This window comes from Chelon labrosus (assembly GCF_963514085.1).
Source record: "Chelon labrosus genome assembly, chromosome: 22".
Taxonomy (NCBI): Eukaryota; Metazoa; Chordata; class Actinopteri; order Mugiliformes; family Mugilidae; genus Chelon; species Chelon labrosus.
The window spans coordinates 24,124,152-24,150,736 of NC_140355.1; the positions used below are offsets into that span (position 1 = coordinate 24,124,152).

The 26,585-nt window shown below is 42.1% G+C and overlaps 3 protein-coding genes across 4 annotated transcripts; all 3 read right to left on the reverse strand.

The window, feature by feature from the left end:
* Nucleotides 1–3,718: 3,718 nt before the first annotated feature.
* On the reverse strand, nucleotides 3,719–10,034 carry slc31a1 (solute carrier family 31 member 1). 2 transcript variants are annotated; one of them, XM_084572114.1, is made up of 6 exons: nucleotides 9,870–10,034; nucleotides 7,002–7,118; nucleotides 6,673–6,745; nucleotides 6,360–6,528; nucleotides 6,191–6,241; nucleotides 3,719–5,504 (listed from the first exon to the last, which is right to left on the reverse strand). In XM_084572114.1, exons 2-6 carry the CDS (start codon nucleotides 7,110–7,112, stop codon nucleotides 5,303–5,305), a joined length of 606 nt encoding a protein of 201 aa, XP_084428240.1. In that variant the 5' UTR covers nucleotides 7,113–7,118; nucleotides 9,870–10,034; the 3' UTR covers nucleotides 3,719–5,302. The 2 variants fall into 2 exon arrangements, with proteins under 2 accessions (XP_084428240.1, XP_084428241.1); XM_084572115.1 differs by lacking the exon at nucleotides 6,191–6,241.
* Nucleotides 10,035–14,388: 4,354 nt separating this feature from the next.
* atp6v1g1 (ATPase H+ transporting V1 subunit G1) lies at nucleotides 14,389–17,462 on the reverse strand. The gene is made up of 3 exons (XM_084571689.1): nucleotides 17,219–17,462; nucleotides 15,450–15,550; nucleotides 14,389–14,957 (listed from the first exon to the last, which is right to left on the reverse strand). Exons 1-3 carry the CDS (start codon nucleotides 17,298–17,300, stop codon nucleotides 14,784–14,786), a joined length of 357 nt encoding a protein of 118 aa, XP_084427815.1. The 5' UTR covers nucleotides 17,301–17,462; the 3' UTR covers nucleotides 14,389–14,783.
* A 1,435-nt stretch (nucleotides 17,463–18,897) lies between these two features.
* epb41l4a (erythrocyte membrane protein band 4.1 like 4A) lies at nucleotides 18,898–25,008 on the reverse strand (the record flags this gene model as incomplete). The annotated part of the gene is made up of 18 exons (XM_084572465.1): nucleotides 24,595–25,008; nucleotides 24,415–24,519; nucleotides 24,299–24,344; nucleotides 24,129–24,207; nucleotides 23,955–24,052; nucleotides 23,805–23,877; nucleotides 23,639–23,729; nucleotides 23,446–23,534; nucleotides 21,429–21,492; nucleotides 21,077–21,297; nucleotides 20,585–20,629; nucleotides 20,252–20,318; nucleotides 20,097–20,165; nucleotides 19,873–19,946; nucleotides 19,710–19,799; nucleotides 19,479–19,514; nucleotides 19,334–19,402; nucleotides 18,898–18,973 (listed from the first exon to the last, which is right to left on the reverse strand). The coding sequence occupies exons 1-18, from the start codon at nucleotides 24,691–24,693 to the stop codon at nucleotides 18,898–18,900; spliced, it is 1,491 nt and encodes a 496-aa protein (XP_084428591.1). The 5' UTR covers nucleotides 24,694–25,008.
* Between the last annotated feature and the right edge of the window lie 1,577 nt (nucleotides 25,009–26,585).

Here is a 26,585-nt window from a genome sequence, read left to right on the forward strand (position 1 = left end):
AGGACTGGAGGACTAAAGGACTGGAGGAGGACTGGAGGACTGGAGGAGGACTAAAGGACTGGAGGACTGGAGGAGGACTGGAGGAGGACTAAAGGACTGGAGGACTAAAGGACTGGAGGAGGACTGGAGGAGGACTAAAGGACTGGAGGACTGGAGGACTGGAGGACTAAAGGACTGGAGGACTGGAGGACTGGAGGAGGACTGGAGGACTAAAGGACTGGAGGACTGGAGGAGGACTGGAGGAGGACTAGAGGACTGGAGGACTGGAGGACTGGAGGAGGACTGGAGGACTGGAGGACTGGAGGACTGGAGGAGGACTGGAGGACTGGAGGACTGGAGGAGGACTGGAGGAGGACTGGAGGACTGGAGGAGGACTGGAGGAGGACTGGAGGACTGGAGGACTGGAGGAGGACTGGAGGACTGGAGAAGGACTGGAGGACTGGAGGAGGACTAAAGGACTGGAGGACTAAAGGACTGGAGGAGGACTGGAGGACTGGAGGAGGACTAAAGGACTGGAGGAGGACTAAAGGACTGGAGGACTAGAGGACTAAAGGACTGGAGGAGGACTAAAGGACTGGAGGACTAGAGGACTAAAGGACTGGAGGAGGACTAAAGGACTGGAGGACTAAAGGACTGGAGGACTGGAGGACTAAAGGACTGGAGGACTAGAGGAGGACTGGAGGAGGACTAAAGGACTGGAGGACTAGAGGACTGGAGGACTGGAGGAGGACTAAAGGACTGGAGGACTAGAGGACTGGAGGAGGACTGGAGGAGGACTAAAGGACTGGAGGACTGGAGGACTGGAGGAGGACTGGAGGAGGACTAAAGGACTGGAGGACTGGAGAAGGACTGGAGGAGGACTAAAGGACTGGAGGACTAAAGGACTGGAGGACTGGAGGAGGACTGGAGGAGGACTAAAGGACTGGAGGACTGGAGAAGGACTGGAGGAGGACTAAAGGACTGGAGGACTAAAGGACTGGAGGACTGGAGAAGGACTGGAGGAGGACTAAAGGACTGGAGGACTAAAGGACTGGAGGACTAGAGGACTGGAGGACTGGAGGAGGACTAAAGGACTGGAGGACTGGAGGACTGGAGGAGGACTGGAGGAGGACTAAAGGACTGGAGGACTGGAGGACTGGAGGACTAAAGGACTGGAGGACTAGAGGACTGGAGGACTGGAGGAGGACTAAAGGACTGGAGGACTGGAGGACTGGAGGAGGACTGGAGGAGGACTAAAGGACTGGAGGACTGGAGGAGGACTGGAGGAGGACTAAAGGACTGGAGGACTAAAGGACTGGAGGACTGGAGGAGGACTAAAGGACTGGAGGACTAGAGGACTGGAGGAGGACTGGAGGAGGACTAAAGGACTAGAGGACTAGAGGACTGGAGGAGGACTGGAGGAGGACTAAAGGACTAGAGGACTAGAGGACTGGAGGAGGACTGGAGGAGGACTAAAAGGACTAGAGGACTAGAGGACTGGAGGAGGACTAGAGGACTAGAGGACTAGAGGAGGACTGGAGGAGGACTAAAGGACTAGAGGACTAGAGGACTGGAGGAGGACTGGAGGAGGACTAAAGGACTAGAGGACTAGAGGACTAGAGGACTGGAGGAGGACTAAAGGACTAGAGGACTAGAGGACTAGAGGACTAGAGGACTGGAGGAGGACTGGAGGAGGACTAAAGGACTAGAGGACTAGAGGACTGGAGGAGGACTGGAGGAGGACTAGAGGACTAGAGGACTAGAGGACTGTTTTATCCATGAAACCAGATGAAACTAATCAGTTGGTTAAACTCCAAGCATGCCTTAAAGACATAAAGGCTTGGATGACCTGTAATTTCCTCTTAAACTCAGACAAAACAGAAGTTATTGTATTCGGTCCTAAGCATCTCAGAGATTCATTATCTAATCACATGGTGTCTTTGGATGGCATTACCTTGGCCTCCAGTACTACTGTAAAAAACCTTGGTGTTATATTTGATGAGGATATGTCCTTTAAATGTCACATAAAGCAAGTGACCAGGACTGCCTTCTTTCACCTGCGTAATATCGTCAAAATTAGGAACATCCTGTCTCAGAGTGATGCTGAAAAACTAGTTCATGCATTTGTGTCGTCCAGACTGGATTACTGTAATTCATTACTGTCTGGCTCCAAATAGCTCTTTAAAAAGCCTCCAGTTGATTCAAAATGCCGCAGCAAGAGCATTGACAGGAATTAGCAAGAGAGATCATATTACTCCAGTTTTAGCTTCTCTTCACTGGCTCCCTTTAAAGTCTAGAATAGAATTTAAAATCCTCCTCCTTACATACAAGGCCCTTAAAGGCCTAGCTCCATCGTATCTTAAAGACCTCATTGTACCATATCATCCCAACAGATCACTTCGGTCTGAAAGTGCAGGCCTACTTGTGGTTCCTAGAATTTCAAAAAGTAGAATGGGAGGTAGAGCTTTCAGCTATCAGGCTCCTCTCCTGTGGAACCAGCTCCCAGTTTGGGTTCGGGAGGCAGACACTCTCTCTATTTTTAAGGTCAGGCTTAAGACTTTCCTTTTTGATCAGGCTTATAGTTAGGGCTGGACTAAACCATCCCTTAGTTATGCTGCTATAGGCCTAGGCTGCTGGGGGACGATGCACTGAGGACATGTCCTCCTTCTTTCTCCTCTCTGGCTCAGAGCTCTTGTCCTCTAACGTATCTACTTGTCAGTTCTGTGCTGTATAACACGTTAACTCCTGTGTCTGTCCTGGTCCTGGTTTCTTTTTCCTGCCTCCGTCTCCTTCAGGCTGCTCTGGGGGTTTCAGGCCGGGTTTAGTAAAGCGTCTTTAGACAATTTGTGTTGTTATTGACGCTATATAAATAAAATTGAATTAAAATGAATGAGGACTGATGGAAGACTGGATATATTAACAATATTAAAACTAGACGTATCAGTATCAGAAGAGCTGATATTATTATATATTATCTCTGGAGGATGAAACGCTTCCATGAAACTATTTTACCTTCAAACGTCTTTAATGAACAGATAATGAGACGTATGTTAAATACACTGTTCCATTTAAAGCTAATGAACTTTAATATTTAATACCACTAAACTAATTATTTAAAGTTATTCCACGTTTCACAAAGAACTGATGTGACCCGAACACAGATCGTCTCCCTTTTCAATTCAATTCAATTCAATTCAATTTTATTTATATAGCGTCAATAACAATACAAATCGTCTCAAGACGCTTTACAAAAACCCGGCCTGAAACCCCCAGAGCAGCCTGAAGGCAACGGTGGCAGGAAAACTCCCTTTAACAGGAAGAAACCTCGAGCAGAACCCAGCTCATATGGAGGAACCATCTGCCTAAGGCCAGCCGGGTACAGACAGAAGAAAGAGAGAAGAGAACAGCAAAGAGAGAAGAGAAGAGAACAGCAAGATAAACATACATCTGTCATAGATACACATATCTGACTAAAGTGTACATGTGGAATCTTATGATACAAACTGATGATGTTACATGACAGTTTGAAAATGTAAGAGGAATCATAGGCAGGTTGGAGAATTGTTCATTCAGGTAGGAGTGGATAACTGCAGGATTCCATGAAGACTGGGCAGGCTGATGAGACCACGACAACAGATGTAGTATAGAGCTCCACGGGAAACACACCACTCCAGGCCAGAGATACTCACAAGAAGAGGGGGGAAGAGGGGGGAGGGGGGGGGGGGGGGGGGAACACACACACAGCAGTAAACATTCTACATAGTAATAGCACAGAATTGTATGACTAGTAGTAGATAGGAAATTAGAGGGCAAGAGCTCTGTGCCAGAGAAAAGAAAGTGGAGGATGCGAGAGAGGAGAGAGAAGAAAGAAGGAGGACATGTGTTTGGTGCATCGTCCCCCAGCAGCCTAGGCCTATAGCAGCATAACTAAGGGATGGTTTAGTCCAGCCCTAACTATAAGCCTGATCAAAAAGGAAAGTCTTAAGCCTGACCTTAAAAATAGAGAGAGTGTCTGCCTCCTGAACCCAAACTGGGAGCTGGTTCCACAGGAGAGGAGCCTGATAGCTGAAAGCTCTACCTCCCATTCTACTTTCTGAAATTCTAGGAACCACTGTTCACTGTTACTTTATTCTCTTATTGTCTTTCTTACTACACAACTTTTATTCATTAACGTTGTTCAGCTACAGCAGCACTTCCTGTTTACTTCCTGTTTACTTCTTGTTTACTTCCTGTTGACAGACGAGCTGACGAGACTTTCTACATAAACTTTATTGTTTTGAATGATTCCAGCATTTGACACATTTAAACATTTGAGACGTTGATCATCAGACACAGTCGATCCACACGGACCTGAAACAGAACCAAACGTATGTGGACACCAGAGCAGACAGCACGGTCCAAGGACGTCACGAGTCACCACATAGAGACAGAGACAGAGAGACAGAGAGAAAGGACACTCATTGTCAGACAGGCTGCATCTAGAGGACGAGGACGTCTCTGTACTTCTGGCGTCACAGTGCAGCTGAACTTCATTCATAAACACGTCCAGTAACTGTGACCCCGTCCCTTAAATCTCATTGGTCCAGGAAGTAAACCCCGCCCCCTCAGTAATCCATCCCTCATGATGATGACCACAGTTAAGGCAGCAGGCGGCTTTAAGGCCGACGGTTCAAGTTTCATGATGGAGCCGATAAAATAAAAAACTGGCCTGAAAGTGATTAAATAAAAGGTCTGAGCCCCGCCCCCTTCACTGAGGAACCAATCAACACAAAGAATACGAGAACAAAAATAAACTGAAGGTTCCGTTAAATCTAAAGTTGTAAAACATGTTTTAAGTTTGAATTATCTTTATTTAAAAACGAGTCGCTGCTCTTTAACCAATCAAAATAAACCTTCACTAATAAATGAATCACTGACGCTATGCTAACGAGCTAACAACACATTAAAAGTCACTTGTCATGGCACAAAAAGACAGAACCAGGTGATTTGGCCAATGGGAAACATCGGGGCTGATCTGAGCTCTGATTGGTCGGTTTGTTCACCAGGAGTTTAAAAAAAACAAAAAAAACAAACAAGTGCTTGTTGTTTTTTGCAAAACAGACTAATCAATAACTTTGGTTGTTAGTGTAAAAGCTAACCTACAGTAGGACGTCACCATGGTAACGTTTGTAATTTAGTGTGTTTTACGAGCTAACTTCATTAGCTTGTTGCTAGCATGATAACATAGAGTGAAGTGTTAGTCAGCACTATTTGATTGTGATCAGCAGAAATTAAACCTCCTGACAAGATACAAGCTAGCACCGCTAATGGCCGCTAATAGCGGCTAATGGCAATGCTCGGTGATGTCCACAACCACTGCCTTCCGCCAGCTGAACAGGAAGTAGCCCATGCCAGCGCCGGCTGCCACGGCGATGCACAGGTAAGCGTTGTAGGTCATGAAGACGAGCATCAGGAAGTAGCTGACGACCACCTGAATGATGTGCAACAGGGTCTGCATGAAGTGGGCGGGGCTTAGCATCCGCTGCCTGATAGGACAAGAGGAGGGAGTTAGCATTTCTGGTAGCATTAGCAGCATCATTCATTATAAACCATTTAACCAGGGCTGAAACACTGTTAGCATGTTAGCATTAGCAATTATTATGTTACTCTCTGCTGCAGTTGGTGTTGCAAAGCAGTTCATTAAAATAACATTTAGCATTAGCATTAGCATTCTACGTATTCACTAAAATAGTCTAAAACATAATCATAAGAACATTGCTAACAGTAAACATGCTAACAGTAAACATGCTAACAGTAAACACGTTGAAATTGTGTTAACAGTCTTCGTTTTTGTTAGCTAGCAAGATGTTAGCTTTATTAGCTCTCATGCCAATGATTCTGTTGATGACAGGGCATGTAATGCTGCTCATTAGCATGATAGCTAAAACACCAATTAGCATTAGTCTCAGTTTTAGCATAGCTAGCTTTCCAAACACAGCTGACAGCAGAGCGCCACCTGCTGGTTGCTGCACCGACAGAAACCAGAAATCCACAGGAGGTCCAACAATAATTAAAACTGTAGAAGAAGACGGATCCCAAACGACTTCCTGAGGTGAGATCCTCCAATCAGAGCCTGACAACGCTCATTATGAATTCACCGATCAGTGATCATTAACAGTCTGATCAGAGTATCTCAGACCAGGTTCCCCAGAACCAGAACCCAAACTGTTACCTGGGAGGTAATCCTGACTGGTGAGGAGGCTCCGCCCCCTTAAAACCGTGACTGTCAATCAGGGAGCGGACAGTAAATGCACAGTGATCATCTAACGTCTCCACCACTTCCTGCTGTGTATGCACGGTTAGCATTAGCTTTAGCATTAGCTTTAGCATTGACCACCTACCCGACCGTCTTGTGCGTCTCCATCAGCACCGTCCCATCAGACCCAGGCAGCGGCATGGAGTTGTACCGGACGTTGACCTGACTGCGACGCAGCAGCACCTCCCGGCCGATCTTCAGCCCCTCGTAGAGGACGGCCAATAGGAAGACACCTATGCACGCCCCCACCATCTCTGATTGGACCACAGGAAGAGGGGGAGGAGTTATTAAATACACTCATAAACATTTCGTTAGGAACCGTAAACAACTTTAAAGATGAATAAACAACAATTAAGATTAATTTTATTAAATGAATAAAACGGCTCCAGGTGACTGACCTCCAGGTGAGTTGATGAGCAGCCCGGTGAACAACAGCTCCACGTTGTTGTAGCCGAAGTAGAAGGTCATCACCTAGGCAACCACAGACACCAACAACCTAGTGTTAGCATGCTAACATTTATGATGTCGTATAGATACAGGATCTTATCACGTTAAGACGCCGCCGCCATCTTGAAAGGGAGCAGAGTGTTGCCAATAAAGATTATGTTGAATGAGCCACGTTTAAACTCAGTCAGGTTCAGGGTTGTGATGAAGACGAGTCCCCTTCGTTTACATCAATGATTCATGTAGCAGTGTTAGCCGCTACATGCTAACGGCCATCTCTCACCATGCCTCCGTGTCCTTCATGTCCTTCATGTCCTCCATGTCCTCCTCCGGTGTCGTGTCCCCCACTGGTGGGCGGAGCCATGGTGTGATGAGTGTGGTGGCTGTGGTCCATGGTTGCCTAGCAACCAGAAACAAGAAATAGGATTAAGGACAGACCCTCTGCTTCTTCATTCTGAACAAACAGCCGCTTTTATTTTGAAACCAGACGAACGGAGCACTTCCTGTGATTTGAAACGATAATAAAAGCAAAGTGACGCTGACTGAGACAAGAGGAGGCAGCAGCTGCATCAGAGTCCGATCTGAAATCATTCTCACCTCCACCACAGGCGGCTGTCGTGCAATGCATCCTGGGAAATGAAGGCAGACCAACTCTAATGATTCTTACCTGCCTTCTCTCAGAGATGCCGACTCGTCCGGAGAGCGACGCAGACTGAACCCGTCCACTTGCGCTCAAGAGTCGTTACCGCGGCAACGGCCTGACATCACCGAACAGACGCCCTGCTGTAATCTGATTGGCTGTCTTGCCCTGAGGCTACAGCAAGCATGACCGGCCAATCAGAGCGCCCCGAGATGTCGTCTGCCATCAGCCAATTAGATCACAGCGTCATTAACATTATCTGGAAGGTCGGTCGTTGCCGTCGGCAACACTTACTTCCTGCTCTCAGCATCACTGAGAGATCAAACTACGTCTGTGTTGGTTTCACTGGTGAATAAATAACAGAGCGATGACGGAGGTCAAAGGTTAATGAAGTAATTAACTGATAGTTAACGACGACATGATGCTGGATGATGGACTCACAGCGAGACGGACCGGATCAGAACCAGAACCAGAACCAGAACCAGAACCAGCATTCACATGTGACAAAGAGACCAGTCTGTAAATAAACATCTGGTTCCTGCTTCAGGTCATAAAACCTTCGTCTTTATCGTCTTTATTGTCTTTATCGTCTTTATCGTCTTTATTGTCTTTATCGTCAGGGACAGATTTTATCTCCTGAACTTTATTCACAGATTTATGACGACGAGTCTGAACATTAAAGACGTTTCTTTCCTCGTTGTCAGAGTTTAGTTGTGGTTTTTGGGCAGAGACGTTTCTTGCTATATGTGGATGCAAATGAACCGGGGCCCAAAACCACCGGGGCCCAAATCCACCGGGGCCCCAATCCACCGGGGCCCAAATGAACCGACTCCTTTATAAGCTGCAGTGACTCTAAACCGCTCAGTGAAACGGCGAGCGACGTGCAGGACGACAGGTACGACGAGAATGATTGACAACGACCCATGATTGGTTTATGACACAGACTGACTGATACTGGGGGGGGGGGGGGGGGGGCTACTGCTTTATAAATAACACTAATTGTTTAAGTGACTTATAAATATTAGATATGATGTTATTACAGTTATAAAATATTAACATGTGCTCATGATGTGTAAACTAAACTAAGGAGCTTTGTCTTTCAGCCGTTCTAAACTGTTCTGCAGCTCCAGGCCTTAAAGCAGACGGGTCTTCAGACCAGGAAGCCCCAGGACCATCATGTGACCCAGGACCTCCTCCAGACCCTGGTCTTCATCTGCAGACCAACTTCATTCATTAAACCAGTAGATCCAGTAGATCCAGTAGATCAGATCAGATCAGATCTGTCTGATTCATTCGGGACAGATTTAGTCGAGAGACATTTCAGATTCCCTGATTTCTCAAAATAGAAGATGGTTGAAGATTTCATCATCATCATCATCTTCATCTTCATCATCATCATCTTCATCTTACATATGATTCAGTTCCTCTGATTTCTTGGGTTCTTCTTCTTTACTGTATTTTTATTCCAGTTGTTCAGAATTCAAAGTAAACATTTTTTAAAAAAACAATCATGACTGTTTTGTTTATACACGGTCTTTATATTTCTAGTTTTTCTATTTTTTGTATATTTTTCAAACTTGAATTGTGTTTGTTTGGTAACTCTTTTCACTGTAGAAGTCGTCATAGTTTTCTGTATATATATATATATACATACATACATACATACATATATATATATATATATATATATATACATACATATATATATATATATATATATACATACATACATATATATATATATATGTATTTTGCCAAATTTCCCATTCGTGGGATTAATAAACATCTTATTTAATGACAGAAGACTGTTCTCAACTTAAATGTTTATTTTTAAGATGAGAGGTTTCAGACTGTGTCATCTTCATGGACCATCTGAAGGAATGTCTTCATCGTCTTCATCATAGTCCGGGGGCCAGGTCTCGGGGGCCAGGTCTCGGGGGCCTGTTCTCGGGGGCCTGGTCTGAGGGCCAGGTCTCGGGGCCTGGTCTCAGGGCCTGGTCTCAGGTTCAGGTCTTGTAGTTGTTCAGATCTTCACCTCCCGCTGTGGTTTTGATGCAGTCTCCAGGGTTTTCCGTTTGTTGCTTCAGTCGCTCCCGGCTCTCTGATCTGAGATCAAGTTCATCAAGTTCAGTCTCATTGTTCTAAGCTGGTTCTGCTCCTCCGTCTGTTTCATCTCTTATTCCTCAGGTTCTGACACGTTCTCTGTATTTCAACCAGAACTCTCAGAACCAGGTCCACTTAAATCTCCTCATTCATCTCGACCAATGCACAAGAACCGGAACGAGGGTTCTGCAGGTGACTTACATCGAGACGAATTCACTACCAGACCCGTCTGGTTCTGAAACGGTCTCATGTTCCGGCCCGGTATCGGTGTGTCATCGGCTCGGCGCAAAAACGTCTTAAACCGGAGAGTTTTCCTCCAGAGACCGGTGTGGTAGCCCAGCGGGGCTAGCGCGCGGCAGCAGAGGTCACTGACTGTCACCAAGACAGAAAAACAAACCGTGAACTCACCTGAAAACGACCCGACGACTCTTCTGCTTCAGATCCGTCGTCCTGACTCTCAAACTCCAAACTAACGTCCCCAGAAACTGAGACAGAAGAAGAAACAAAAAGAAAATCCTCCGACTCCTCGACTCCTCTTCACCGTCTCCTGCTCCAACGACGCTTCCGCCAGTGGCGTCATGACGTTTTTACGTTAAGCACAGAGGCGGAGCTTAGAGCAGACCATAAAAAAAATGTGAATCCTAGTTTGGACCAATCACAAGGCTGGTCCTGAGTAGAGGGGCGGGTCTTCGGTGCAGCCACGTAAGCGGCGTTTATCGTTGGATCAGTCATGTGATCTAAACACAAGCACGTGATGAGCGCGAGACAATTTTACGTGATTTAGTTTTATAATTAATCAGTTTTATATTTGTACATGGACCATCAGTGAGACTCGGTCCCGGTCAGAACCGAACCAGGATCAGGCCTCTGTGCGCCGCAGCGCCCCCTGCTGTGTGGACAGGTCATCTCCATGGAAACAAACAGCTGATTAACTGCGGTCTAAGGTACAGACACGTTTCTATAACCTTCGGTCTTTATGTCTCTGTGTCTGCAGTCACGTGTTCTGGAGACAATGATGGAGGAAGAGACATGAACTCGAGTCACACTGATCCTCTGAGGATGAAGGTTCTGGTTCTGGTTCTGGTTCTTCTAGATCTTCCATCAGCTTCTGGACGTGGTTCTAAAAACTGATCAGACTGATTCATATGAAACTTGAGGTCTGGAGTTCCTCAGGGATCGAGTCTGGATCCTCTTTTATTCTGGACTGAGACGAAGTCATCAGTGGACCTGATCTGGAGACGAGGACACATGTCTCCGTGAACACTGCTGAGGACACATTCAGGACATTTAATGACTCTCAGCGCTGTGACCTCATAATCCTTCATGTATCAAACTGTGAACATCAGCAGTGATGTAGAAAGTTTAAAGAAACAAAAGGAAATTAAAAAGTAAACATGAAATAAACACAAACATTAAATACAAGAGAAGTCGTTTGTTTATTGCAGATGAGAACAATAAATGTAAGTATAGTTATTGTACAGATATCCAGATGTTACTCATCAGGAGGGCAGTCCAGACCACAGCAGACTGGACCTGGTCTTATGAAGGGTCCTGTGGTCGGTCTCTGTGTCCATTCAGAGTCCTGATGAGACGAGGACGTGTCAGACTGTCAACCATCCTGAACTACTGCTCTCCCCCAGAGAACCTCAGCTACAGACGTTATGATCGAAGCAGAAGTATCGCGACAAGATGTTTCCATGCTTCATCATGTGACTCCCCAAATGAAGCTTCATTACGTCACAGCGTATCGGTGACGTGTCACGGGATTGTTAAACTCACAGTGATTATTAATGGACACGGCCCCTCAGGTGGTTGTGGGTTTTTGAGACGAGGAGAGTTTAGCACATGTTACATTCATTGATTTAGAAGGAGGGAGAGTGAAGCTTAAGGTAAGAATAATAGAACATTAGATTAACATTCACATATACATTGATTTCCACACCTGTACACAGACAGAGAAGAGGACCAGACTAAAGCCTGACTCAGCTGAAATGATCTTGTTTTTAATCCTCTTCCCAGTTTCACAAGCATTTAGTGCAACTACTGTCATCACCGTCCCTCGATGCACAAACATTTCACTTATTCTGTAAATATATTTTTGTATTTCTATCAATCTTATAAAAGCACATATTTAAAACATACAGTATTATATGATGTCAAACTGGATCCTTTATTGTTAAACAAACAACTTTCTGTTTCAGACCCTTGGTTTCATGTGAATGCTAAGTACAATATATATGTATGTATCTATGTATAATATATATGTATGTATCTATGTATAATATATATATGTATCTATGTATAATGTATATATATGTATCTATGTATAATATATATGTATGTATCTATGTATAATATATATGTATGTATCTATGTACAATATATATGTATGTATCTATGTACAATATATATGTATGTATCTATGTATAATATATATATATGTATCTATGTATAATATATATATGTATCTATGTATAATGTATATATATGTATCTATGTATAATATATATGTATGTATCTATGTACAATATATATATATGTATCTATGTATAATATATATATATGTATCTATGTATAATATATATGTATGTATCTATGTACAATATATATGTATGTATCTATGTATAATATATATATATGTATCTATGTATAATATATATGTATGTATCTATGTACAATATATATATATGTATCTATGTATAATATATATGTATGTATCTATGTACAATATATATGTATGTATCTATGTATAATATATATGTATGTATCTATGTATAATATATATATGTATCTATGTATAATATATATATATGTATCTATGTACAATATATATATATGTATCTATGTATAATATATATGTATGTATCTATGTATAATATATATATGTATCTATGTATAATGTATATATATGTATCTATGTATAATATATGTATGTATCTATGTATAATATATATGTATGTATCTATGTACAATATATATGTATGTATCTATGTATAATATATATATGTATCTATGTATAATGTATATGTATGTATCTATGTACAATATATATGTATGTATCTATGTATAATATATATGTATGTATCTATGTATAATATATATATGTATCTATGTATAATGTATATGTATGTATCTATGTATAATATATGTATGTATCTATGTATAGTGTATATATGTATGTATCTATGTATAGTGTATATATGTATCTATGTATAATATATATATGTATGTATCTATGTATAGTGTATATATGTATCTATGTATAGTGTATATGTATGTATCTATGTATAGTGTATATGTATGTATCTATGTATAATATATATATGTATGTATCTATGTATAGTGTATATATGTATCTATGTATAATATATATATGTATCTATGTATAGTGTATATGTATGTATCTATGTATAGTGTATATGTATGTATCCATGTATAATATATATATGTATCTATGTATAATATATATATATGTATCTATGTATAGTGTATATGTATGTATCTATGTATAGTGTATATGTATGTATCTATGTATAATATATATATGTATCTATGTATAATATATATATGTATCTATGTATAATGTATATATATGTATCTATGTATAATATATGTATGTATCTATGTATAATATATATATGTATCTATGTATAATGTATATATATGCATCTATGTATAATGTATATATGTATCTATGTATAATATATATATGTATCTATGTATAATGTATATATATGTATCTATGTATAACGTATATATATGTATCTATGTATAATGTATATATGTATCTATGTATAATATATATATGTATCTATGTATAATATATATATGTATCTATGTATAATATATGTATGTATCTATGTATAACGTATATATATGTATCTATGTATAATATATATATGTATCTATGTATAATATATATGTATGTATCTATGTATAATATATATGTATCTATGTATAATATATATATGTATCTATGTATAATATATGTATGTATCTATGTATAATATATGTATGTATCTATGTATAATATATGTATGTATCTATGTATAACGTATATATATGTATCTATGTATAATGTATATATGTATCTATGTATAATACATATATGTATTTATGTATAATATATATATGTATCTATGTATAATATATGTATGTATCTATGTATAACGTATATATATGTATCTATGTATAATATATATATGTATCTATGTATAATATATATGTATGTATCTATGTATAATATATGTATGTATCTATGTATAATGTATATGTATGTATCTATATATAATATATATATGTATCTATGTATAATATATATATATGTATCTATGTATAATATATATGTATGTATCTATGTATAATATATATATGTATCTATGTATAATATATATATGTATCTATGTATAATGTATATGTATGTATCTATGTATAATATATATATGTATCTATGTATAATGTATATATGTATCTATGTATAATGTATATGTATGTATCTATGTATAATATATATATATGTATCTATGTATAATATATATATGTATCTATGTATAATATATGTATCTATGTATAATATATATATGTATCTATGTATAATGTATGTATGTGTCTATGTATAGTGTATATATGTATCTATGTATAATATATATATGTATCTATGTATAATATTATCCAGCAGATGTCGCCACATTTCATTAAATCAAATGTTTCCAAACACCTGAATGTTTCAACACAACTGCTTCAGATTGATTCGGTTTCTCCATCACTAACCGCAGAAGAAGAAGGAGCTCCATCATCATCTTCATCATCTTCATCATCTTCATCATCATCTAACTGTTGAACTTTAACCTGGATCATCTTTAATCCGTCCTCAACCTTTTTGCTGTTTGTATTTATTTCATCATCAGTCACAGAGCAGCAGAAACGGTTTCAACCAATCAGCATGTTTTAATCTTTATCACATCACAGACAGCAGGAAGTCACATGGTCACAAACAGGAAACAACAACAAGAAACTGGACACAAGCTTCAAAATAAGACTCAGGTTTGAGAGTAAACAACCAATCATTTGATTTACGTCTTATTATTGTAGTTTAATCTGAGTCCTGATTGGCTTTTATATATATTAACAGATTAATGGTGATTCATATATAAATACTCGGTAAACATCAGTAACAACATGGAAACAGGAAGTGGTCTGGACCGGAGCAGGAAAACATCAACACTGAACACACCCTCAAAATAAAACTTTAACGATGCTAACGTCCACGCCTCCATGTTGGCTCCGCCTCTCTGGTCCAGCGCTGTGCCGGAGCCCCGCCCCTCAGCCGGCCACGCGGTAGTTGGCGTGGAACTCGGGCTTTATGTCACAGACACGTCGCAGCAGCTCGCCAAGCACCGCCTCTCTGTTACCACGGTAACTGGCCTGGATACGGCCCATTCTCTCGGCTGTGTCGCGGTCCACCTCCACCGCGCTGTTACCATGGGAACCAAGGGCCTGGGGGGGAACAGGGGAGGGTTCATAGCCGGTTAATGAACTAGGATTGATACTAGTATTATTAACAGTAGTAGTAGTGGTAGTATTAATAGTAGTAGTAGTAGTGGTAGTATTAATAGTAGTAGTGGTAGTATTAATAGTAGTAGTAGCAGTAGTAGTAGCAGTAGTAGTATTAGTAGTAGTAACAGTAGTAGCAGTAGTAGTAGTATTAATAGTAGTAGCAGTAGTAGTAGTATTAATAGTAGTATTAATAGTAGTAGCAGTAGTAGTAGTATTAATAGTAGTAGCAGTAGTAGTATTAATAGTAGTAGCAGTAGTAGTATTAATAGAAGTAGCAGTAGTAGTAACAGTAGTAGTAGCAGTAGTAGTAGTGGCAGTAGTAGTATTAATAGTAGTAGTAGTAGTATTAATAGTAGTAGTAGTAGTATTAATAGTAGTAGCAGTAGTAGTATTAGTAGTAGTAACAGTAGTAGTAGTAGTAACAGTACTTACAGCCGCCTCCTTGGTCTTGAACTCTTTCTCTCTCTGCAGACGATATTGTTCGATCTCAGCTTGAGCTTCTTCCTTCGCCTGCTTCAGACGACGGTTCTTACCTGAGACACAAGATCAACACTGATGACATCATCTGATAGAGACGCGCTGATGACATCATCTGATAGAGACACTGATGACATCATCTGATAGAGACGCGCTGATGACATCATCTGATAGAGACGCGCTGATGACATCATCTGATAGAGACACTGATGACATCATCTGATAGAGACGCGCTGATGACATCATCTGATAGAGACGCGCTGATGACATCATCTGATAGAGACACTGATGACATCATCTGATAGAGACGCGCTGATGACATCATCTGATAGAGACACTGATGACATCATCTGATAGAGACACGCTGATGACATCATCTGATAGAGACGCGCTGATGACATCATCTAATAGAGACGCGCTGATGACATCATCTGACAGAGACACTTCAGATGAACTGGAAGTGAAATGCATTCTGGGACACCTGGTGGGACCAGAGCCCATTCAGGTGTTTGGACTGAACCAGGTTCTTTCTTTCTTTCTTTTTTTAGAACAACTTTATTTATCAAACTTATAAAATAGTAATAAACTCAAAATGAACAAATATAATCTTATGATACTATAAACCTGCAAACCATCTATAAACATAAAGACAGCTTCTATGCCACGCACATGACAAGGGAACAACCTAGATTAACAGAACAACACAAAAAACAACGAAAAATAAAATAAAATAAAATAAAATAAATAAGAGAAAATAAACCAAAGACCAGGACTCAGCTCATCTGAAGTGTTATCACAAGTTCATGTCTCTACTTTTATAAGACAGCTTTCATTCTGAAGTGCAGACCATGTGGGAGGACTCAGCAACATTCATGTATATAATATTTAGTTGCTATAATTAGATTATTAACCAAAAATTCATCCTTTTTATTTTTGAGGATTAAACCCATCTGAACGTTTTGACTTGAAAATAAATCTATGTTTATAGATCTGGAGGACAACCCAACCAGGGTCAGAGTCATCAGTTAGTGTCTCCGTCTGATGATGTCATCAGTGTCCCATGATGCTCAGCGGTTAATCATCAGGAGACACTGACGGATTTAATCAGAAGAGAATGAAGAGATTAAAGGTTCCAAAGAATCAGAGACTATGATTACAGCTGTACGACATGAACCAGAGAAGAACCAGTAAAGAACCAGAGAGGAACCAGTAAAGAACCAGAGAAGAACCAGTAAAGAACCAGAGAAGAACCAGAGAGGAACCAGTAAAGAACCAGAGAAGAACCAGAGAGGAACCAGTAAAGAACCAGAGAAGAACCAGTAAAGAACCAGAGAAGAACCAGAGAGGAACCAGTAAAGAACCAGAGAAGAACCAGAGAGGAACCAGTAAAGAACCAGAGAGGAACCAGTAAAGAACCAGTAAAGAACCAGAGAAGAACCAGAGAAGAACCAGTAAAGAACCAGTAAAGAACCAGTAAAGAACCAGTTTCCGGGTCTCTTGAGATGAATTCACGATAAATAAACATTAATTAACAGAAACCAGCGTTGATCCAATAATCACTCTTCATTGCTTCATACATGTAGGCTATGACCGTGGGTCTGTAGGACCGGGACCCTCTACCGGGACCCTCTAGCGGGACCCTCTGGCGGGACCCTCCAGCGGGACCTCTCACCGGAGACAGGCGGCGGGTCGTGACGGGCCCGCAGGCCGTCTGTTGTACTCACGTTTGCGGGCCTCGGCCACCTTCTCGGCCGCTCTCTTCTCGGCCTGGAGCAGCTGCTGGATGCCCTGGGACTGGCTCGCCATGCTGGGGGAGAGGAGCTGCGGACGACGGAGGAAGAACCGGAGGAAGAACCGGAGGAAGAACCGGAGAAGAACCGGAGAATGAAGCGAAGGTCGACGGAGGATGAGAGTCGTTCGTTCCTCTGCAGTCAGCTGATGACGAGTCACGTGATGTGGTCACGAGGCCAGAGGAGAGACGTGTTCCGGTCTGAGAGTGAAACCAGCGCCCTCTGCTGTGGTGGAGGGGTCCCTAATCAGCCACAACATTATGACCAGAGGTTGGATCCATCGTCGCTTCAGAATCTGACCAGAACCAGGGTCACAGCATCTCCATGGTCCTGGTCTGAAGTGGATCAGAACTAGAGACAGAGTCCTGGTCTGGCCCGTGTGGTTCTGGTCGGATGGATCTCAGACCAGTCAGGGCCTGGACCAGTCAGGGACATGGAGGAAGGAGGTTCTGGTCGGGTGGATCGGGTCACCCTGAACCAGAACCTCACGCCACAAGAACCGTTTCTTTTCATCAGCAACTGAATTTATAAATAATCTCCTTCTCATCATGTTCAGTTTATCCTGTTTATATGTTTTCTTTATTTATTTATTGTTCAGTTTTCTGTTCTTTATGTGTATTTCAAATACTGAAATTTTAAAAAGCCTGATTTATATAATTATATTAGATTAGATTCAACTTTATTGTCATTACACATGTACAGGTCCAGAGCAACGAAATGCAGTTTAGCATCTAACATCCATAAATATTCTGGAAATATAATGCATAGAAGATATAATCTCCATTCATTCATTCATCTTCTGTAACAGCTTATTCCTGTTCATTTAAATCTAGAATCACTAATGAACCTAACCAGCATGTCTCTGGACGGTGGGAGGAAGCTGGAGAACCTGGAGAGAACCCACGCAGACACAGGGAGAACATGCAGACTACACACAGAAAGGAACCAGTCGGCCTGGATCAGAACCCTGGAGAAGATATAATATAATATAATATCATGCTAACAGTCAGACCCTAGATTTGACTTTTTATTAATGTTTAACATCATAAATGAAACACAGCGTCCACCAGGTCCACGTACATGTTTTATTATGTGTTTCATCTTCATACATTCGTACTTTATTATCTATCATATATCTAGCAGGTCAGTTCCAGGTCTTTTTCCAGTCAGGGTTGTTTATTAAGTTATTCCAATAAGTGATTACATGTGGAACTGACACAACTTCTTTCTGACATAAAGCACGTATAGACCGGTTACTGCGCGTTGATGAGAAACAAATCTGACCAATTGGAAGTTTGGTCGGATTAATAGGCAATAATGTTGGACTCTGTCCTATTGTGCTTTTAAATAACATAGACACACCAGCAGGGACTGCATTTATAACAACACTAAAGTCACTAATAGTAATTAGGATATTATATTTTAAAGTGAATTCTTGATATGTGAGCAGTGAACCATTGGAGTTAAATAACTGCTGGACCAGAACTATACTGTGAATAAACCAGAAAGGCTAAAATAAGGGTTTGTTTCAGTGTTCTCTGTGTGTTCGGTTCCTACAGATGAATAAAGAGAAAATAAAAACAGGTGCATTGTGGGTAGAGTCAGCAGCTGCCTCAGGGACTTGTGGGTAATGAACAGGAAGTGTCCGTTGTCTTGGTAACAGGAAGAGGAGGAAGAAGCTCCACGAACCTGGAACAAAGAGAAATGGAAGTTAAACAAAAGAAATAGGAGGAAGATTCATTAATTCATTGATTAATTGATTAATTGCTTCATTAATTAATTGCTTAATTGCTTCATTAATTACCCCCCCCCCCCATCAGATACATTTGATTGACACCTACTGAAGGTCTGATGTTGACGCCCTCCGCTGATGTCGACGCCCCCTTGGAGAACGTCTCATTCTGATTTGTTCCCCCGACACTCTGTAAACACAAACACCTTCACAACAGTCCTCCCCCCTCTCCCACTCCCCCCACCCCCCCACTCTCCCCCCTCTCCCCCTCTCCCCCTCCCCCTCTCCCCACCCCCCCACTCTCCCCCCTTCCTTACCTCACTTCCTTATAAGGTATTTCCTCCATCTGTCTGTCAATCAAACCGCTGGGCTCCACCAGCTGTTTCCTGGACACAACACATGTTAGTGTGTGTTAGTGTGTGTTAGTGTGTGTTTGGTTGTGTGTGTTGTTGTGTTACTCACTCGATGTGTTTCCATATGACGTCATCAGCACTGAGTCTATCAGGAGGAGAAAGAGTTAGCATTAGCAGATGCTAGGCTAACAGCTACATTTTGACATGTACAGTATTGTATTGTACTTGGCATTAGCATTAGCATTTACAGCTGTTGTGACAGGTGCTGAGTCAGCCGGTCACCATGGCGACCACTAACAGCAGGCGTAAACAGGAAGTAGATGAACAACGAGTTTGTTACCGGCTCTTTGTTCTTCTTCTGCGTCGCTCGCCGTTACTCGCTGGCTTCTCTGATTCGCTGCCACTGCTGGTGTTGCCACGGGAACGAGACCTGCTGGTCCACATATATGGTTATATGGTTTCATTTCTGTTTACTTTGATGTCGTAGGAAACTAAAACATCACCTCCTCCTCTGCTTCCTGATTGGTCGATCTCCGTCCAGACTTCTGCTCCGCCCCTGCGCTCCTCCTCCTCCTCTTCCTCCTCTTCCTCCTTCTTCTTTGGTGTTTGAAGGAAACTTTGTGTTGAACAGACCACTTGAAAGGAGTAATGTTCACATCATTAGTAATCAGATTACATCACCAGTAATCAGATTACATCATCCATAATAAACTTGTTCATGTTGTACCTGACCGGGTCGCTCCTTTCCCATGGTGCACTGGGCTTCACTTGGTCCAGCTCTGTCCTGACCTCTGAACTGCAGGCACAAGACCTATGACGTCATCACATGACATCATCACATGACGTCATCACCATCCCAGGGTACTGCCTCCACTCTCTTACCTGTGAACAGCAGGTGGAGCCGTCTGCTTCCTTATTGGTTCCCAGGTGACTCTCGCTGTGTGATTGGCTGGAAGAGAAGAGGGGGCGGAGACTGTCAAACAACATCTTAGTGAAACAAACATGTTAAATCAAATAAAACGAACCGTTCTGCGCCGGTCTCAGACACACAGCTGCTGCTGCTGCTGCTGTTGTTGTTGTTGTTGTTGTTGTTTTGTTTGTCAACACGCTGACGAACCAGAGAATCAACCAATAGAGATCAGACCATCAATCAAACACTGAACATGAATGAGTGTTATTACTGTGTGTGTGTGTGTGTGTGTGTGTGTGTGTTACCTGTTGTGTTTCAGTTTGTGTGTCAACGGGTTTGACTCCGACATCCTGAACACAACAAACAAATGATTACATGAAAACAGCTGTTTATTTGCTTGTGTGTGTGTTGGCGTGTGTTGGTGTGTTTGTGTTTGTGTGTGTGTGTGTGTGTTTATTTGCTTGTGAAGAAGAAAACAACATACATTGTCTCTGAAGGGACATTGTCTTTGACATTGATCTCTCCTGATCAGAGCCTTGATCATATGACCTGAGTGTCACTCCTTTGTCCTTTGTCCTTTTGTCCTTTTGTCTCTGACCATGTCTGGGAGCCACCCCTGTCCCCTACTGAGTTCACCCTCCTGTGTAAAGTTGCCCTCGACTGACTAATATACATCCACTATACGATCTATTCAGGAACTGTCTGCACCCTCACCTGGGGACAGGTATATCAGTTCTCTGGCCCTGGATCCTGGGTCAGTCTCTGGTCTCAGACCCACTCTGTGTCGGTAAACTCACCATGACCTGGAACTCAGAATGCTTAGAACTTGGAACCAGACTTGGATTGTTTTTTCTTCAACACTTGTGTGTTTGTGTGTTTGTTTGTTTGTGTGTGTGTATTTGTGTGTGTGTGTGTTTGTGTGTAACCTGAAGAAGGCGTGATGTTCAACACAGCGTCTCCACAGACGTTTACAGTCACATCGATCAGACGTCTGGAAGAAGAACGATGTCTCTGAACCCTGAAACAAACCAACAGGTTTATTTATTTCAACCTAGTGAATATACATTATTCATCATTATGAGCATTAGCATCATCATTAGCATTAGCATCATCATTAGCATTAGCATCATCCAACCAATAGGAACTCACTCTTTTGCTGAGCACTCTGAGCTCAAACGTCTGGTCTTTGAAATGAAGTTTGGTGATTCTCTGCCTGAAGGAAACAGTTCTGGTCACATGACACATCACATGACACATCACATGACACATCACATGTTCACATCACATGTTCACATCACATGACACATCACATGTTCACATGACACATCACATGACACATCACATGACACATCACATGTTCACATCACATGACACATCACATGTTCACATCACATGTTCACATCACATGACACATCACATGTTCACATCACATGACACATCACATGACACATCACATGTTCACATCACATGACATCACATGACACATCACATGTTCACATCACATGACACATCACATGTTCACATCACATGACACATCACATGACACATCACATGTTCACATCACATGACACATCACATGTTCACATCACATGACACATCACATGTTCACATCACATGTTCACATCACATGACACATCACATGTTCACATCACATGACACATCACATGTTCACATCACATGTTCACATCACATGACACATCACATGACACATCACATGTTCACATCACATGACACATCACATGTTCACATCACATGACACATCACATGACACATCACATGTTCACATCACATGTTCACATCACATGACACATCACATGACACATCACATGTTCACATCACATGACACATCACATGTTCACATCACATGACACATCACATGACACATCACATGACACATCACATGTTCACATCACATGACACATCACATGACACATCACATGACACATCACATGTTCACATCACATGACACATCACATGACACATCACATGACACATCACATGTTCACATCACATGACACATCACATGACACATCACATGACACATCACATGACACATCACATGTTCACATCACATGACACATCACATGACACATCACATGTTCACATCACATGACACATCACATGACACATCACATGTTCACATCACATGACACATCACATGTTCACATCACATGACACATCACATGTTCACATCACATGACATATCACATGACACATCACATGTTCACATCACATGACACATCACATGACACATCACATGTTCACATCACATGACACATCACATGTTCACATGACACATCACATGACACATCACATGACACATCACATGTTCACATCACATGACACATCACATGTTCACATCACATGACACATCACATGACACATGACACATGACACATCACATGTTCACATCACATGACACATCACATGTTCACATGACACATCACATGACACATCACATGACACATCACATGTTCACATCACATGTTCACATCACATGACACATCACATGTTCACATCACATGACACATGACACATGACACATCACATGTTCACATCACATGACACATCACATGACACATCACATGTTCACATGACACATCACATGACACATCACATGACACATCACATGTTCACATCACATGACACGACACATCACATGTTCACATCACATGACACATCACATGTTCACATCACGACACATGACACATGACACATCACATGTTCACATCACATGACACATCACATGTTCACATCTCCACTGGTAGAGCAGCCCCAGGTTTATACACCGGACTTATCCCACGGGACGTCTTTATGGAGCGGTTGACATGGCAACTGGTGGTCACGATGATGTCACTTCCTGTTTCTATAGCGTCAAATAACTAAAATGAAACTTATCCAAAAGTTTGACACTTGAACATTCATCAACATTATATTAACGACCTAAAATGACAGAAACCATCCTTGAATGTATCTGGTGTGTATTATAGTGTTTTATTTTGCCCCAAGCCCCGCCCACTAACATGGAGGGGGTGGAGCTTATGACCTATACTGCAGCCAGACACCAGGGGGAGCTCTACTTGCTTTGTGGAGTCATGGTGTCCACTGGTTCTACAGACTATGGAACAGACCTGAACAAAGATATGTAGAGAGGTCTCACTCGTACCAGAAATATTTTCCCACCAGCACTTTATTCTTGAAGATGACGACGCCCACAGGAGTTGGACCCAGGAAGTACTCAGCTTGGTTCTCCCCCTGCAAGGAACCATGGGAGTAAAGCTGGATCAGTGATGTAACGTGAATTTAGTTTGCTGTGAAAGAAAAGCAGAGAATAATAAAATGAAAGGATGTGATCTCACGTAGGCGACAAACAGAGAGACTCCGTACATCTGCAGAGAGCTGCAGAGAGACAGGAAGAGACGCTGAGCCTGAGGACGAGAGACACCTCTGACAGAGAGACAGACAAGTGGTTAATTATTATTATTATATCATTATTATTATAATACACATGCTAATTATATCTACCTCAGAGTCTTGTAGACAAGTTGAACGTCCTCCTTGTCCTCTGACATGTCCTGATGGAGGTCCCCGTGCTCCGCTGGACAAACAAACAAACATCAGGGAATGTGAAGAGGCGGTGGAGACAAAAAGCCTGATGTCTGAGGGACGTCTCACCCTGCAGCATCAGAGCGGTCAGCTGAGGCCGGAGGCGGGCGGGGCACGGCAGACGACCTCGACGGACGTCCTGACGAAGCTGCAGGTAAAACTGATACCTGGACAGAACGCCGTGGACACGTCAGAGAGGACACGTCTGACAGACAGGTCCAGTTCATTAAACGTTCACCGTACCGTGTCGACTCGTCTTCCAGCTGCGACGGATCTTCAGCATAAAATCTGACTCCAAGGTAGAAAATGTACGGCGGCCCGACTGGGACAAAAACACAGAGTTTTGTTTATCGTCATTTTATCTGTTCATCTCAATAAATGAGGACAGACTGATGAAGGGCGGGGACGCGTACCGAGGCCTCGGTGCTGGGACAGAGTTCTGGACGGATCCAACCACAGCTGAAACAAACAAACACATTCATGACGTCTGAACAAACTCTGCTCGTTTGCTTGACGTCTGTTTTCTCACCGTCTGCTGTTTGTTGTCACAGAACCTCAAACCGAAGAACTCCACCTCCACAACGTTCAGGTGAGAAAACACCTGCTGCAAGATGGCCGCCGCCTTCGACGATTTCTGACACGAAGCAAGAAAAAGAGTCACTGGGACGAGTGATGGGGAGAGAGAGACGGACCATGAATGAAGACTCACCGTGATGCCGCGTTCAGCCGTCAGCGCCAGCTTCCTCTCGTCCAATAGGAGCACCTCGACATAAAATTCCTCCCGGTTCCCACGGAAACAAGCCATCATAACTGGATGAAAGACACCTGGAGACACTGACCAATCAGGAATGTACGCCACGGACACCTCATCAACACCTCATCAACACGTCTTCAACATGTCTTCAATATGTCTTCAATATGTCTTCAACACATCTTCAACACGTCTTCAACACCTCATCAACACGTCTTCAACATGTCTTCAACATGTCTTCAACACGTCTTCAACATGTCTTCAACACGTCTTCAACATGTCTTCAACACGCCACCAACACGTCTTCAACACCTCATCAACATGTCTTCAACACGTCTTCAACACATCTTCAATATGTCTTCAACACGTCTTCAACATGTCTTCAACACGCCACCAACACGTCTTCAACACCTCATCAACGTGTCTTCAACACGTCTTCAACATGTCTTCAACACATCTTCAATATGTCTTCAACACGTCTTCAACACGCCACCAACACGTCTTCAATATGTCTTCAACACATCTTCAACACGCCATCAACACGTCTTCAACACGCCACCAACACGTCTTCAACACGTCTTCAATATGTCTTCAACACGTCTTCAACACATCTTCAATATGTCTTCAACACGTCTTCAACATGTCTTCAACACGCCACCAACACGTCTTCAACACCTCATCAACGTGTCTTCAACACGTCTTCAACACATCTTCAATACGCCACCAACACGTCTTCAACACGTCTTCAATATGTCTTCAACACGTCTTCAACACGTCTTCAACACGCCACCAACACGTCTTCAACACGTCTTCAATATGTCTTCAACACATCTTCAACACGCCATCAACACGTCTTCAACACGCCACCAACACGTCTTCAACACGTCTTCAATATGTCTTCAACACGTCTTCAACACCTCATCAACACGTCTTCAACACGTCTTCAACACATCTTCAATATGTCTTCAACACGACACCAACATGTCTTCAACACCTCATCAACATGTCTTCAACACGTCTTCAACACGCCACCAACACGTCTTCAACACGTCTTCAATATGTCTTCAACACGTCTTCAACACGCCATCAACATGTCTTCAACACGCCACCAACACGTCTTCAATACGTCTTCAACACGTCTTCAACACGCCACCAACACGTCTTCAACACGTCTTCAACACGTCTTCAACACCTCATCAACACGTCTTCAACACGTCTTCAACACCTCTTCAACACGACACCAACACGTCTTCAACACGTCTTCAACATGATGCAGCCTGACAGACGGAGCTCAGGGCAAGAGGGACTCTATCAATAACTGCAGAGTGGATCGATCAGCTGAATAATGTGAACAGATGCATCATGGGAAATGAAGTCAGCAGAGTTTCATGCTCACCTGCAGCTGCACCGTCTTGTCTATTTTCCTTCCTCTCAGTCGTCCTCCTCTTCTTCTCTCTTTTGTTTTGTTGTTCCTTCACCATGGAGACACCCCCCCCCCCCCCCCCCCCCCCGACTGAAACTGATCAGCTGACTGGCTGTTGATCATGTGACTGATCTGCGATGAGGATATGATCAGTGAATTAAACATTAATAAATGAACATTCAATAATTTATGGAACTTTTTAGAGACTTTTAACTCTTAAACCAACACAGGAATAAAAACAATGAGTTCAAATTAAACGTGTTGATCATTTTTTACAGTGTTCATCAGCTAATGGAGTCAGATTAGTTTTATCAGTTTAGGATTAAAGCTGCAGATAAACGTCTTCAGTCTGAGTCGCCTCATTCATCATCACGCTCTTCACCCCTCACTGTAGTTTCAGTTCATTAGTTTAGTTTGTTTCTCTGTCGTTTTATTTTCATCAAACATTTGTTGGAGTTTAATTTTCCGTCACATTTACTCTGCTCTCTGATTGGCTACTGACATTTCAGAGACCAATCATGTCTCA